Here is a 15,980-nt window from a genome sequence, read left to right on the forward strand (position 1 = left end):
GCTGCTTCCTCGCTGCCTGCCGGCCCCTGGCCCAATTCTGCCCCAATTGCATTCGCCAGCCCCAGTTTCCAGGCTGGTTTTTGGGATCAGGTAAAGAGAGCACTGCTGGGCTGCTCCCAGCAGCCACCCAGTTTGCTGGATGAGGTCTTTGCCCTCCTTTGTGGAAAAGGGATTACAAAATATGCTCACTGTGGGCCACCGAGAAAGGCCCAGAGACCTAAAAAGCTCAGCTTCTCTCTTAGTACGGTATTTCCAGGTTTGCTTCATGAGGCCTTTGGGGATGTATTTTGGGCTGCGGGTTTGATAAGTTTTCTGGTGTTGCAATCACCATTTTCTGGCAGAATAAATCAGCGCCTGTTTGTGCAAACCTGGCCCCGTGTCCCCTCTGCGTCCCAGCGAGAGGACCTGCAGCCGATTTCCCTTCCCTCGCTCCCACTTTCTTCCTGCGAGCCCACCCGCCTGACATCTCCGTCCCCGTGCTTCAGTGCCATTTTGAGTGTTTTTCCAGTTCATGTGGTTTCTTATGTGATAAACTAAAAGAGGGTAGATTCAGACTAGATATAAGGAAGACATTTTTTATGATGAGGGTGGTGAAATGCTGGACCAGGTTGCCCAGGTAGATGCCCCATGCCTGGGAACATTCCAGATCAGGTTGGACGGGGCTCTGAGCAACCTGATCTAGTTGAAGATGTCCCTGCCCATGGCGGGGGGGGTGGACTAGATGACCTTTAAAGGTCCCTTCCGACCCAAACCATTCTGTGATTCCCACACAGCAGTGGCACGTGCACAGCAACAGCTGAGTGTCTGAGCAAGCGCGTCTCTGTTTTGGGAAGGGTGGGCAGAACGACGGCCCCTGCCTCGGCTTCCCCGTGCAAAACCCTGCGGCACGCTGTGGCAGTTGTGCAGCCTGACCGCAGCCACTGCGGCTGCTTGCAGCTTGCCAGGAATTGGCCAGATCTGCCAATTTGGCCAGAGTGGAGCTGATGGATTTGGGTTTTTCTCCACTGGGATGGAGAATGGGTGCCTCTGGTATCATGCTTCACGCTGGGTAAGTGTGGGGTGATGTCAGGGGAAGCCCCGTTTTCCCAGTTTTCATTTTCCGAAGCTGGGGGCACCTTCCAGGCTCCCCCCGATGGCAGACATCCTCATGATAGCAGCCGGGTATGTGATTAAAGTAGGTCTCAGCCCACCCATCCCTCCCCTGCGCTGGTAAGAGGGATGCTCCTCACCATGGCAATCGCTGTGCTCGGCACATAAAGCATTTCCAGGTATTGGGACAAAGCGTGGCTTTAGTTGGTGTCCTCTTGGGTGCTGAGCTGGGCTGCTGCCTTGTCATGCAGCCAGAAATAAATGCCGTAACAAACATGACTCAGAGGCACATGGTGAAAGGGACTGGTTTCATGACAGATCGGCTGCATGACTAGCTCCCCTAGCAAGGGAGATGGCCAACACCTTGTCCTCCCCCTGCCAGGGATGGTGAAACGCGGCGCGGTGAGGCTCCCCCGCCGCCGAGGAGCAGTCACGGATGCCGGAATAATTGATGACTCTGTGCTGCTTGTCAAGGCCCAGCATCATAAATGCTTAAAAGGTTTATTTACCAATTCTGAGAAACTCCTGTGCGCATCATGTTTAATGCAAATAGAGAGTGTGTTTAGGAAGATATGAAACATTACTAGAGGGAAAGGCAGTCCATTATCTCCGTGCAAACACCTCCTTCTCTAGCTGTAAGCCAAACAGTAGGGGACTGAGCAAGACATGCTGATGAGGGTAACTAATGCAGGCCTATCCAACCATGAAAAGGAAGGATGGGATCATCTGGAGCAGGGGACACAGCTTTGCCAAAACAAACCACGTCACATGCTGATTGTAAAACCTCGGAGGCTGATTCACAGTCAACCAGCTCATACTCTTGAAGCCACCTTTGTTGTTCTCCTGCTCCAAGGCCAAGACAGGTCACTAGCATAAGATAGAGGAGCCTCAAGGATGTAAGATAGCATGAATCCAGTTCATCTGGAGCGAGAAGCAGCCTCCGAGGGCTGTGCTCTAGCTGTACCTCTCTCTGCTTTCCCATCTCTTTGCTGGGGGCTGGGATTCAGGCGGGGGCCAGCTCGGTGCTGCTTTCCCAGACCTGCCTCCCCAGGGATCAGCAGCAGCATTTTTTGATTGCTGTGAGATCCCTTCCCGCTGCTGGTTTCCTGCGGAGAGGTCCTGGCCAGATACGGACTCAAACCCCCAGCGCTGTGAAAAAGCGTTAGCATCTTCCTCTGCGGGAGCAAAGAGCTCCAGAGCATCCCCGGGGATGTCACATTGCGCTTTGAGAGCACGGCCAGGCCAGGATTGCTCATCGCACGTCCCCGCAGGGGGATTGTTTTCCTCCCAAACCCAGGCTGGTAGCAGGGATGCGGATTTGGGCTTCCTCATAGGGGAGACTTGTGTCATTTCAAAATAAATACCAGGGAAATGATGCAAAGGGTTGTGCAGCTGCTGCTGCTTCACGTTGCAGCCAGATTTGTGTGTTCCTATCGGTAATGATTTTAAGCTAAACCAACGTGAGCCTGGTGAGCGCAGGGAGGTGTGCTGGGCGCTGGAGGAGGGCCAGCCCCGGGGACGCGTGCTGTTACGTCGCCCGGGGCCATGCTGTTGTTCCTCTGTGCTCCCTGGAAAAGGGAATTTCCCTGTAATTTCCAGCGGGGGTAGGGGGGGCAGAGTGTAAATCACCAAGATGCTGTGTTCTTGCTTACTCCCAAGCACGTTACATTTATTGCATTTTGTTTCCTTGCTCCAGTCCAAAGTGAAGATTAGATGGCTTGCTCTGGGGTCCTAAAAACTCCCCGACAGTAGAAAACCTAATAGGAACGAGCTCCAAGGAAAACAAAAAATGCCATCCAGTTCCCTAAACCATGGGGTTTAAATATCATCCTGGACTTTGCTTTGTACATGTAGCTTGCTGTCTGGTCTTTGAGCCTTCGAAAGGTGCGTTTCCAGCCGCTCGTCCCTCAGCTGGGCAGGCAGGATTGTCTCTCTCAGCTTTCATTTGGGCAACAGAGAAAATCCAGGGGTTTGCAGGGCTTGGGGAAGCTGGACATTAGGGGAAAAAAAACTATCCCAAGCCCTGCAGGTAATGTCACAGAAGCACTTTCCAGCCGAGGAGCCCGGGGGCGCGGGCAGGAGCAGCTCTCCTGGCCCGGCCCTGGCAGGCAGCGGTGGCCGGAGGCGCGGGAGAGCTGTTATTCCACTTGAATTTCAGCCTCCAGGGTGCTCATTAAAAAAAGGCTCAAAGTTTCCTACCTCATGTGTCAGCAACATGTGGAGAAACACTGCGTACGGCTCTGCGGGTCTGTTATCTCCTCTCACTATTATTAACGGGCATTTTTTTTAATCACGGTGTTGTCTCCTTTGTAGTCATGTGTTTGTATCGGAGCTATGTGAGATGCTGAGCCTGCCAAGCTCTGCTCCGGGCAAAGTTCAGGGAGCTGAAGAGAGGGGTCACAATTATTCCACTCACAAATGAGTATTTGGAAGGTCAGACCTGAAATGCCTGAACAAGCCTGGAGCTGAGAAGCTGTGTTCGCACTTGAAAATGCGTCTCTCTAGTATTTTCCTTTCGCCATTCCAATCCTCCCCCTGACTGTCAGCCTTCAGCCGTGAATCACTCCTGAGCACGTGGCTAACACATGAACGCTGCAAAATATTTTGATGGAGAGGAACGGGGGTGGGAGCACGAGATAACCCAGCCGATTGTTCCCAACCCTTCAAGTCCTGTGCCGAGGCATCGCAGCCTCCAGCATTTGCAAGGGCGTCTTTCCCAGAGCTCCCGGTCACGATGAAACCTGGGGTTTGGCGAGCAAGGCAAAGCTTTTGATACTGCAGTTCAGTGGGGTTGGTATTTCCAGCAGTGAGCAAGGGTTGCAAGTAGAAATAGCTGTTCCAGATCAAGCCCTGGCTGCTCACAGGGCTTCGGCTCCTTGATTCTCCCGTTGGGAGGTTGAATAGGTCCAGGTGGAAAAAGGGAGCCGGTGAAGGGTCCTCCTCAGCAGCATCCTCTCCCAAAGCTCCGCATCTGCCAGGGATAGGTGGGTGATGTTAGTAATGAGTCGCCGCTTTTAACAGCCCTTGTTTTCTCTCCAACAGCTTCACAGAAGCCATGAAGAGCCAGCCGAAGCTGGAGGGCTTGGACTGCCACTGGGCCTATTACTCAGGCTTGGCCATCTTGGCTGTAGGGACCTTGTTTGTCATCTCCAGCTTCTTAGCACTGGGATTCACTGGGACGTTCCTAGGTAAGCACTAAAAATTCAACAGCTTAACCAGAAGGTGCATTGAATCCTTGCAGGGGTCTTTTGCTAGGGCAGAGTCCTGTAAGAATTTCCTCGTCCTTGCCTTCAGGGCTGTTAGATTTGGTCTTGGCTTTATGATACCAAAGCGTGATCTAACCATGCCGTTACCGCACACGAAGAAGATGGTGCAGTGGTTTTATATGGTGAGTCCTGTCACCTTCAGTGTCAATCCTGAAATTTTGGAAAGGAGCTGATCATCTGACAGTCCAAATGCCTTCCAGAAAAGGGACCCCAAGTGCAGACCCCACGAGCAGGTCGGCTCCGGCACAGCGGGTGCGAGCTGTCCGGCAGCCTTGCTCTGAGCCCTCACCTGCTCGACACACACGCCAAGGCAAGATCTCGTTTGCTCTTCCCTCTGCAATAAACCTGTCGTTCGTTGACAGATTCGTTTATCTGCCGCTTTATGGCAGGAGGCATTTTCCACTGTGCCTGCTTTCACATTTAGAGAGTAATTCTATTAGCATTGTTGACTTTAAAAACATGCCAGTATGTGTGGAATTCATAAAAATAAAATAGAGACAGGAACAATAAATATCTAAGGAAAGGGGCAGCTCCCGCTGGCTGAAATAATCACAGCCTCAGCTTTGACACTGCATTTAGGCTGTGCTTTTGCAAGTGCTTTACAAACCAAATTCAATTAGCTCCTGCAGCGTCGCCAGGAAGAAGAGAGGGAGGTAATAAGCCTTCCTGGTTTCAAGTGGAGTTGCAAAGAAATGTGTTGAGTTGGCCAAGATCCCGCCGCCAGAAATAGAGCTCAGCACTCCTGAATGTGTGCCCTTACCCTTCGTCTGTGCAGCCCCGCTCCTGGCCCCGTGTTACACCCCTGTCCCCCAGCCACCGGGCACCAGCATCCTCCAAAATCACCTGCAGCCCCCAGGAGCGATGCTGTGCCTGCGGAGACATGTCCAGAGAGGCCGGGCACAGGACTACCCGCCAGCGAGAGCTGCTTGAATGCTCCTGAAGTTCAGCCAGGTCTGGGTTGTTTACGTAAAGCCTGATTCATCCGACCAGGAGGATCCACTGGACTTGAACCGCTGGGGAAAAGCAAACAAGTGAGTCAGGCTGAGCATAAGTGGCGAGAGCGGCCCTGTCCCCCTCTGCTCCGCACGGCCAGTGGCTTCCGTATCCCCTGGGGCAGGGGAGAAGCAGGCGTTAGTGGCCTGTATCAGGCACTTCTGCTCCATCCTTTCTGCCGGGAGAGGCTCTCCCTGCCACCAGTGCAGCGGGCTGAGGCTGCACGGCTCCAAGCCTTGCATGGCGCAGCAGGGAGCGAGGCTAAGCTCTTTTTGCTAGCAGGGGCACGACGGGCACCGGGGCAGAGCTGAGTCAGGGTGGGGAGATGCCAAGACCATATGCTGGTGCAGCCTGGCTGGCTCAGGACCTCTGTGCCACAGAGGCATGGCCCAGCTGGAGCCCGACGGAGCATCCATGGACCGATAGCAGCTTCTCAGCGCCGTGCAAGCTCCCACGAGTCCAAGTCAGCAAACTTAATGGAGCATGCTGTTCGGCGTGGTTTCTTACCCAGCCGTAGGGAGATGAGGGGTCTGCAGGTCTCCGAGGATCTCACGTGGAACGTTCTCTTGCTCAGGACTCACTTGGGACTGGTACTTCCAAGGTCCTCCTGCATGCAGGGGTTTAATGATGTGCTGATGCTGCGGGAGGAGCAGGGTCCCCCAGCAGTGATAGCTCTTCTGACTGCGGGTAGCAAAGGGCTGCACTGCTTTGGCAAGAAGGGTGCATACAGCTCCTTCTCACAGTGGATATCTGAGCTCAAGAGAAGTTTTGAGAGAGCCTCTGACACCCAAGCACTTCAAAAACGTACTGGAACAGCATTTGACCCTTCCCTTTTGGGTTTTCCTACAGCAGTGAGGGGTGAACCAGGCAGGGCGCAGATACCACATCGGGGCTGCCCATTAGATTCCTCTTTAACAGCGCATTTAAACTTTGTGTGGCTAAATGGTGCAGCGAGAGCCGCATGAGTCACCCTTCTGCAACAAGCCTTTCTGTGCCACCCCATCTCCCGCCCAGCAGCACCGACCCCAGCCTCTGTTTGCAGCGCCTGGATGCGGCCCCTCGCCCCGGCAGCCTTCTCCCCTGCAGAGCAATCCTCCCAGAGCCCTGACTCTGCACCATGCCCTCGCAGGCATTCGGGCATCAGTTCAGCGCCGTCCGCTTCACCGTTTGCCCTATTTCCCGACGAACATAGTAACGAGGGCTTGGCTTCCCAGAGGCCGAGGGCACCAAGAAGCAGCTCTGCCTGTCTGAGCCCATCTGTCTCGCACCCGAGCGCGGTTCCTTCCAGCGCTGACCAAGATTTCAAGTAAATCTGACTTGACCGAAGTCTGTTACTGGGCTATGGTGAAGCCGGCGGCTCTCCAGAGAGAAGCGGAGGTGGTGCTTCGGTCCAGGTTCAGCCCCGGGGCTATGGGGGACCTTGCGGAGTGCATCAAATGGCTTTTTACCGCTGCGATCCAAAGCGCAGTGAGATGGTTACGCTGACCTCCGGCAAAATATAACCCAAATTAAATGCCAAAGACCCCCAGCCTGGTAAGGAGCTGATTCCTGATTTGAGGGCTTAATGGAGGCACAAGAGATGCCGAGGCTGATGCTGTGCAAACCGATGCACGGTCCTTTCCCTTAGCACCTGCCTGAATATAACAATATTGCAGGTCCTCTCTGGTGGTTATGTTCATTTAACTGTGTGGGTTTAGAGGCAGGATTTACATCGGAAAAGCTTGTGTCCTGGGGGAGCTGCCTGCTCCCCCCAGCTGCTCTGTGCTCTTGCTTGCAGGGAGCCTGCCCGGAGGGGTCCTGCAGCCCCACCGGTGCCGGGCTCAGAGAAGCCCCTGCCAGCCCCACGGACCCAGGGCTTTGTGTGAACCTCCCCGGTGTCAGCGCCGTTTGGGGAGTGAGGTGTTCAGCCCAAAGGCGAGGGCGGACAGGGTATAATGAAGCATTTTGACACATAAGAAAGCACAGAAATGGGTTGTGGCGGCGGGTGATGTGTTCTTTCTAGCAGAACAATCTCAGAGATGCATTGCCAAGTAACTGTGAGAACATATAGTATGAATACCAGGCAATTATCTCACTTAGTGGCCTGTAGTTAAAGCCCAAAAGCATTGTCTAATTGGGCAGGCGCTGTTTATCCTTAGAAATAAATGTTTTTGCACCATGTGAGGTCAAAGAAATTACACTACGATCCAGGTAATAATAATAACCTTGAATAGTTTGCACTCCTGTAATGCCTTTTATCTGGATTTCTGAGCACTTTCTCACCATACATTAATCCTCACCACCCTCCGTGCTATAAGAAAGACTGATATTACGATCGGTGCACAATAGCACTGGGAGGGATGGAGGAGACTTGCCCAAGGTCAGGGAACGGGCTGGCAACAGAGCTGGGAACGCGACCCAGGGCTGTGGCAGCTCCCTGAGCTGATGGACCGGCACTGCTCCTCGCTGATTGATGCCACGTCTTGCACAGTGGACATGGAGCAAAATCCTTGCTGGGCTTCATGGTCTCACAAATAAGACCAGCAGAAATTAGAGCTCGGCATCCCAGCCCTTTCTCCCCCCCTTCTCCCCGAAATGCTGCTCACAAACTGCACAACATCTGCCTCCCTGAAATGCTGCTCACAAACTGCACAACATCTCCTTGCTTGTCATTTTTTTTCCAGGCTCCTTTCAGGAGGGTGGAAGGATTACTCCAAGATGGATAGGAAGCTGGTTGGATGCTGACAGTTCTGAAAGCTTTCCTCATTACAGATGACAATCACCTATTATCATCATCATCATGATGCCGATAATTGAGTGTTTTGTAGGCAGAGGTGCTATTTTCTGAAATTCTGAGAAAATCTCTGAACTATGAGATAAGGGTGACACTGAATGAGGGCATTTGGTGGTGGCGGTCGTGATTATAACATCTTGAAACACCGTACAGTGCACTGGGCTTATTTCCCCATTAGATGGATTTGATCCTGTGCACTTGCTTCCTCATCAAGTGGCATCAGATGGGCAGTTTTCAAATGAGAAAGCCAGAATCAGCCAGTTCGGACCTCGAGAGCCGCCTCCTGATGAGGGACACGGCTGCCGTAGCCTCATTGCTATGCACAAACCTTCCTCATGGGCAAAGAGCCATTCCAGAAAAAGCTGATAGACACAGAGTAAACAGCCAACCTATTTGTTGGTGTTTTCTCAGCCTGGAAGTCAACAGCGAAACCCCCCCGTTTGCCTTCGCTCTGCATCCCTGGCAGGGATGCCCCATGGCACAGGGAGGGTATCAGCGTCCCAAAGTCTCCCGCGACTCCCAGTTTCATGGAGCCTAACCAGAAACCCTCTTGTTTGCTCTGCAGGTGATTATTTTGGCATCCTGATGGAGGCAAAAGTGACCAGCTTCCCCTTCAGCGTCTTGGATAATCCCATGTACTGGGGCAGCACAGCCATCTACCTGGGCTGGTCCCTCATGTGAGTATGTTCCTCTGCAAACAGCACCAGTTGTAGGGCAAGTGTGGGGTCTGCAGGGCGTAAGGTACCTTGGTGAGGTAAAGAAACTCGTGGTGAAGGCAGTCAGCAAAAACATGGCAAGGAAAGTACAACATGCCCTGACTTCTCGCTTCCTGACTATTTTTGTGCGTGCAAAATCTTCTGCTGTCATAAAAGACTTGCAGCATTAATTGTAGAAAAATAAATAACGGCCAAGCGCTGGGGAGAGGAAGCATCAGCAAACGCTCTGCAGCTCTGCAGCAGTCCTTGGCAGGCTTTGCATGTGGAAAAATCAACAGTCAGGGCCGAATTCATGCTGGGTGTCACTCGGCAGGGGCAGGGCACTGATACTGGGGATCAGTGTGACCCTGTAATTACCTCTGAAAAAAGCAAAACAAGCCAACACACCCTTTCCCCCATTGCACGGTGATAACACTTCCGAAACACTCCTCATGTGATACAACATGGCTTAATAGCCTGCTTATGGGAAAATTAATAGGCTGTAATTTAGCAGCAAATGAGCAATATACTCTATTCTGTGTAACAAGTTTTATATGGTTTTCATTTAATATCACATTTTATTTATTTGCCCAGGAGAAAAAACCCTGGCTGTGTTACATCGGGGGCCCGTAGAGCATTGCAGGCTTTTATCACTAGATATTTTGCACTGGTGCTCCTGAGCGTGACCGCCTCTCTTCTACTTCGGTGGAAAAAATGAAGTGCTTTGCCACTTTCTGGTCACCTTTTCAGCCACGTGTGCAGTGCTTTCTGGCCCCTGGTAATAAGTAAAGCTGATGGTTTCTCTCCTGTCTCCACTGAGCCTTGCTGCTGTTCGTTCTGCACTTGAAATCCCCCCGGGTGCCATCGGGGCTGGCTGCACGAGGCCGTTTGCCCTCCTGGCAGACCCACGGCACTGGATTGGGTCCAAACCCTGGGAAATGGTTCACAAGAGCTGGGGCTCGCTCGCTGCTGGGGCTATGGCAGTGCTGGGCAGGAGAGCCAGCCGCGGGGTCGGCAGCAGCGCGATGGCAGCGTGGATATTGCTGTGGGGAATGGGGCAGAGCTGGGGCAGGATGAGCCCCCCCGTATCGCACCATGGCCAGAGAACGACTGGCACCACCACCCCTACAACAGCACAAAATGGGGAATTTGACCGGGAGGAATTATAAGGAGATTTTTATTTGTTTAAGATCAGCATCAAACTATTTCCTGGAACCTTTGCAGAACCAGTGAACCCTCCTGAGCTGTTTCTATCGCAGAAATCCCTTTTTCACCCCCACGAGAGAGCAACCTCGCACCGGTGCACGTTGCTTGGTGTTCCACTGCAATCCTGGGCAAAAGCAGCTCAAAACAGCTCGAGACAACAGTGTGATTGCTCCTTTTTCTCATTAAAAGGCTGCCACCATAAAGGACAGTGAGGCATGATAAATAATTGCTGTTAACAAATTGCTGGAGCTGTGCAAAGTGGCACCAGGACACCGCCCGCCTGCCCTGGGGAAGCTCTGCAAGACCCTTCATGCGGTGGTTTTGACTGTTTCTCTTCCCTGGGATCTCAGCTTGGGTTGCTGAGGTTTTTGGGGGGTCCCAGGTCTCTTCTGAGGTCCCGGGGCTTTCAGAAGATGTTAGGTGTCTGCCCTCAGAGGCCAGAGCTGATGTCCTGGCTCCGTGGCAGCGGGAGGAGTGCCGGAGGAATGGGCTTGCCATCTGGTTTTGGACAGAGCTAAAACGTAGAGCGTATTTGTCCTCTCTCGGTGATGTATCACGCTCCATATCGTGGCATCAGAGCCCAAAGGATTGATTCATTTTCATCTGTAAGGGCACATACCACATAACGTAAGCGAGCCTGGCAGCCCGCCAGACAGCCTGCCTTCCGACTCCAGTAACCTTAAAAGCATCGCGTGGGGCGAGAGCCGCTGTTTTCTCCCGCGCAGGATATTACAGCTATCCCCAGCTTGACTAACGGCAGCTCTGCAGCCAAAAATGTATCCGCCAAATACACTGGAGAAGGCACCTCCGCCGATCCCCATGAAAACAGGAGCTTCAGGAGGAAAGGGCAAAGCGGGTGTCCCACATCCAAAACCCGGGACCAGCGAGGCCGGCGGGGAAGGATGCGAACCCACGCTATTGCTCTTGCAAACAACCCACAGCCACGGGGAGCTGCAGCAAGGCTTGGGGACGGACAGACTTCCTACCCAAAAAAAGTCCTACCGAGACCACGAAACCAGCCTGGCTGACTCTTTGTCAACCCTGCAACAACACGAGCTGTTGCCCAATAAGTAGGTCGAGCTCGTAAGAGGAGAGAGAAACAACTCACCCCGATGCTTCTCATCGCCCTCATCCAGCAGCCTCGTTTCTCCCGAAAGACAAATGGAGCATTAGCTGTTTGGGGACAGCTTTGTGTATCTTTGGTAGGGAAGTGTTTTAACTCATGGCAACAGGCTGTGTAAATCAGAGCTGGAGCCGCAGCCAAATGATGCAATTAGAGGTCTTGCTGTCAACAAACAATCATGCAAATTTGTTCTCTCTGATAGGAATCAAGGAGGAGACATGACTAAGCATGTAATAGCAGGGGGTTGGGAGAGGAAGAAGTTGCCTGATGCTTCCTAATGAGGGAAAAAGTTATTGCAAAATGGAAACAGTGAAAAGGTGAAGATTTGTCTGCCTCTCCAGGAACTGATGTGGCCAGGCAGTACCTGACAGCAGATCCAGTACGAGGTTTAGGTAGTTTAGTCTCTCCTCTGAAGGCGTGTTTTCCCGACAGGACTAGTTCCCTTGCACAAGGCTTGCAGGATGTTTATCCTCACCAAGGACCAGCTAAGTACTTTTTTTTGCTGACAGCCCGCTCTTGTCCCCCTCAGAGCTGAGCTGCGACCAGCAATTAAAGGCAATCAGCAGTGTGCTAATTAAGGGCAACACTTGCAGCCATTAGCTGGAGGTGTGGGATGCAGAAAGGGTGTTTTGGGGGGGGGCTGGTGCCTGCGGTGAGGCAGACGCAGCCACGCTCCTCGCTGGGGAGATGGGGCCAGGTCCTCGTGGGTGCTGGGTTAGCAAGCGGGAGATGGCTGCTGGTGTCGTCGCCCTCACCCGAGGGAATTTGCACACTATGGGATGGTCTCAGCACCTGGTTTGGGGACTGTAACCCGCCCGCTGAAATCCTGGTGCCTTAGCAAAGCCCCCGCTGCCTTCGCTGGCATCTGCCTCAGACTCTTTCAGGCTGAGCATCAAAGAAGTGGCCCGACGTGGGTGGTGCAGGTTTGCTGCCTACGTTGACATCTCTCTTTAGAGCAGGAGGTGATGGGGATTTTTTGGTCCTGATTCTTTGGCCTCGGTGCTAAAAGGAACAGCCGCTCCCGTCGCATCCGCAGCCCTCGAGCACCTCTGCCCGTAACCAGACGGTGCGGTGGGTGGCATCGGTCCCCCGTGTTGTGCCTGGTGACTTCTTGCCGAAGGACACCGTTCAGCTGGGCCTTGGGAGGTGATAGGACGTGTTCCTAAAACATCTTGAAATGGGTTTAAATGTGAACCAAGCCCCCAGCACCCCACGCACCCAGTCCGGGACGCAGCACCCGCCCCAGCACACTTCACGGGGCAGGCATGGACCTTTCCATCCCTTTCCATCCCCTGCGATGGCTCAGCCACCGTTTCGATGTATACGGTACCATACGCTGCTCCGTCTGCCAGGTGTCCCCTGCACCCTGGGTGGCCCGTCTTTCTGTGCACATCAGGCATTTCCCTTATAGCGCGCTGGCTCGGAGCCACAGCCGTACGTAAGCAGCTGCTCAGCTATTAAACAGCCTTATAATCTCAGGACTTAGCATCAAAGCAGAAGCTCTCTTAGCAGAGACGTGCAGGGATCAGACTTAAAAGAAGTCGCCAAAGTAGGCTGGGGAAGAGTCTTTGCCAAGTAACATCTGTCTAAGACAGTTAACATTAAGTACAAAAAAAAAAAACCCTTTTGTTCGCTTCTGTTTAATGAGCGAGAGAGTGCTCTCATGGAGCCCAGCAACTCATTTCACTTTCTAAGCCAGGTCTTGCATAAGCCCACGTACTTACCTGATCTTTTCCTTCTCTTTCAAAACAGGCATGCAAGCCCAGCTGGCCTTTTGCTGACAGCTGTAGTGGCAATTTCCTACACAATCGCAGTGCTGTATGAGGGGTGAGTAGCTTTGCAAAACTGGAGAGCTTCTAATTATTTCTACCAGCTTTAACTCCTGAGGTTTTGGGGAACTGCAGAAGCAGAGATGTTTTTTCCAATTAATTCAGCGGGGAAGAAGGAAAACAGAGGATTGTTTTTCAATTGTTTTGATAATGGGCAGATTCCTCTCTGAAACTATTTGCTGAGTTCTAGGAACATTTATGCATTTGTTTATTTTTATCAAAATGAGATCTTTTTTTCTTCCGGGTGCCTGATTCTGTCTATACAAGAACAATAAGGAAGGCAGTGAGAGGACTTACTGTGTCATCTGAAAAGATCCTGCAAGAAGAGCTTGCATTTTGTAGTTCATTGCATGGGCTTCTCTGATATTTTGCACCACAGTAGCCCGGCAGCCCAGGACAGAGCAGCCCAGTATTATTCCCAGAAGCAGCGGTTGTGCTTCACCAGTGAAAGGTCTTTTGTGTTTGCAAGGGAGGAGGAGATGCAAAGAGAGCTGAGGCTGGTCTGCATGCAGGGGAAGTCCAAGCGTGGGCTAAGCCTCGTCCCTCGGTGCAGGGATGGTCCCGGGTGGGAGCAGCTTGAAGACACTCCACGGTCCAGAGAGACCGAGCCAAGGATTGCCATGGCACTGGAATATTTGGGCTGTGCCAACCCATGAAGGGCAGAGTTTCTGGACCCAAAGGAGAGCACACAGTAGTCTTGATTTTTATCTTATTCCCCCCTTCTTTTGCCCCTCTCTTGTCTCTCTGCCCTCTCTCCCCCCAAATTCCCATCCTCCCAACCACAGGCCTTTCACAGAGGAAATATATCGGCAGAAACAGAAGGGAGCAAAGAACAAGTAGCAACAGGTATGTTTGCCGATCGGTGTTTCAGCGAGAGGGGCTGCTTTGCCGGGCTCCCCCACCTACGAGCGCATTAGATGGGGACGGGAGCACCACCCGCCTTCCCAGCGCGCCCCTGCCCAGCCCTGCCCTCCCCGGCTCCTCCAGAGCCCTTCCTGCCCTTCTCAAGAGATTTGAGCTTCAAACCTCCGCAAAAACCCAGGCGGGAAGGCTTTACGCAGCGGCGGTTGTGTCCGCCTCTTGGCACCCAACCAGCAGCCCCTGAATTGTTTTGATTATATACTTGAGAGTCAGCGCGAGGGAAAATTGCTGGGGAGCTTTGAGGCTCCAGGCTTAGTCTAAATCAGGCAGAAAAAAGCAGCTATTGGCCGTGGCAGGTGCTCCGGCGAGCGGCAGAGATGGTGCGAGAGGGCGGGCGTGCCCGACCACCCCGCAGGGACATCGGGCACCCCTGTTCCAGGCTGCTCCGTACCCAAGCCAGGAGCATTTCTGCACATGGGCTTGCAACCGGCTCACCCCAGAAACTCAGCCCGGGCTTGCTTTTTGGGGCCAAAGGTTTCTGGAAAAGCTGCTGCCCTTTCCCTGGGGTTAAATGCCCCCCTGGAAGCCCCCGCTGCATCTGCCCGCTGGCAGTTGGAGAGGCTGGACCAGCAGACGAGGCTGCTGAGGTTTTGACAGCCCAGTAGCCTCTGTCCCAGCAAAGCCGCTGTAGCACCAGTGAGGTCCCTAACAGACTCTTGTCTCTTTGCCTTTTGCAAAGCAGTGTCTCGGATACCTCAGCACAGCGTGCCTCTCCGGTCCCCACGCTGTCTGATTTGCCCATATTCCTACTGAGATGTATCCTACTAATTAGCCCAGCAACCCTTAATGAGCCAACTGAGCACCCTGCAGTATTGGAAATGGTCAGAGGAACAGCCTGAGCACGGCGGCACCTCCTCGCTGCAGCCCGCAGGAGCTGGAGGTCCCTGTCCCCAGGTCCTTGTCCCCATTGCCGGGTCACTGTGGCTTCTGCCACGAAGGTGATGCTGTCCTGGGAGCCGCATGGCGCGGGACCTCCCGACCTCTCCTCCCGCACCGATTATTGGAGATCTGCAGGGGAAAAAGTAACCCAGCTCCAGCCCTGGACTGGAGGGCAAGCAGAGCAACGATGGAGAGATCGGGGGGCTTTTGGAAGCGAGCTCTGAGCACGGGGAAGCACCAGCTCCGGCTGATGCTGAAGATCATCTGAAGATGCTGCCGAAGAGCCACAGGAAGCAAACAAAAGCTCGGGAGAAACCGCAGAGAGGGCTCGGGAGCCCCCGGGGCATTCAAACACGGCTGGGGATGGAAGAGGGGAAACTGCTGCAAACTCAATAACAACAAAACCTGCTGCAAAGCCAGCAACAAACCTCATCGTTTCTGGGAGAGGGAAACCTCCCCGTCCAGAGCTGAGGTTTCCCACCTGTGCAGAGCCCTGTAGCATCTCCGCAGTATTTGCAAAGGCTCCAAGAAAGGTGACTGAAAAGCACATAGATATGAATGTACGACCTAAACCACCGCCCAAGGGGGATGGAGGGATGGCAGCTATCCCGTGGGGAAGCCCCAGCATGGAGAAGACCAAGGGGAAGAGTCAATCCCCATCCGCACCCTGCAGATATCTCATCCCTGGCCGTGTCGGTGCCCTGGCCCCCTCCACACCCACCCAGCCCCTCCTTTTCCCCAGGGGCCACGTGAGGGTCCTGCCTGCCTTCCCCACCACCCAGTGCCTTCCAGCTATTTTTCACTGCCTTGCAGGGGTGGTGGGTGGGAGGGAGGGAAGGGGCTGCTTCTGTCTTCTGCCCCTCCACCCCTGCCACCAGCCTCGGCGAGTCCCAGAGCCCGGTGCTGGATCCTGCCCTGAATGGGGAGCTCCCAGGGGTGATGCTCCAGGCCGAGGCTCAGTGTTTACAGATTCCCAGAACAGTTTGAGAAATAAGCTGTAAATGACCAAAAAAAAGCAGTGTAAAGCCCCTGGCAGCAGCGCTGGAGAAGGGAGCTGCGCTGCTGCCGGCTCCCACGCAGGCACCGGGATGCAGTGCCACCTCTCAGCATCGCGTCGTCCCCTCCGCAGAGGGTCCTCCCTTTTCTCAGTGTCACCTCCGTGAAACGGTCCGATTTCCTTTTGCTTTTGCATGTTGTAATTCACCC

The 15,980-nt window shown here is 53.5% G+C and overlaps 1 protein-coding gene across 1 annotated transcript in view; it reads left to right on the plus strand.

The window, feature by feature from the left end:
* The window catches only part of PEMT (phosphatidylethanolamine N-methyltransferase), a gene marked incomplete at its 5' end in the record, with an annotated part of 38,695 nt that extends 24,881 nt beyond the window's left edge, over positions 1-13,814 (plus strand). Inside the window, 4 exons of the mRNA XM_009585809.1 lie at positions 4,132-4,277; positions 8,687-8,798; positions 12,898-12,972; positions 13,760-13,814. Of these exons, the coding sequence (XP_009584104.1) occupies positions 4,132-4,277; positions 8,687-8,798; positions 12,898-12,972; positions 13,760-13,814 (388 nt within the window). The remainder of the gene's footprint in view (positions 1-4,131; positions 4,278-8,686; positions 8,799-12,897; positions 12,973-13,759) is intronic.
* Between the last annotated feature and the right edge of the window lie 2,166 nt (positions 13,815-15,980).

The sequence above is a fragment of the Fulmarus glacialis genome, unplaced genomic scaffold (assembly GCF_000690835.1).
Source record: "Fulmarus glacialis isolate BGI_N327 unplaced genomic scaffold, ASM69083v1 scaffold2389, whole genome shotgun sequence".
NCBI lineage: Eukaryota > Metazoa > Chordata > Aves > Procellariiformes > Procellariidae > Fulmarus > Fulmarus glacialis.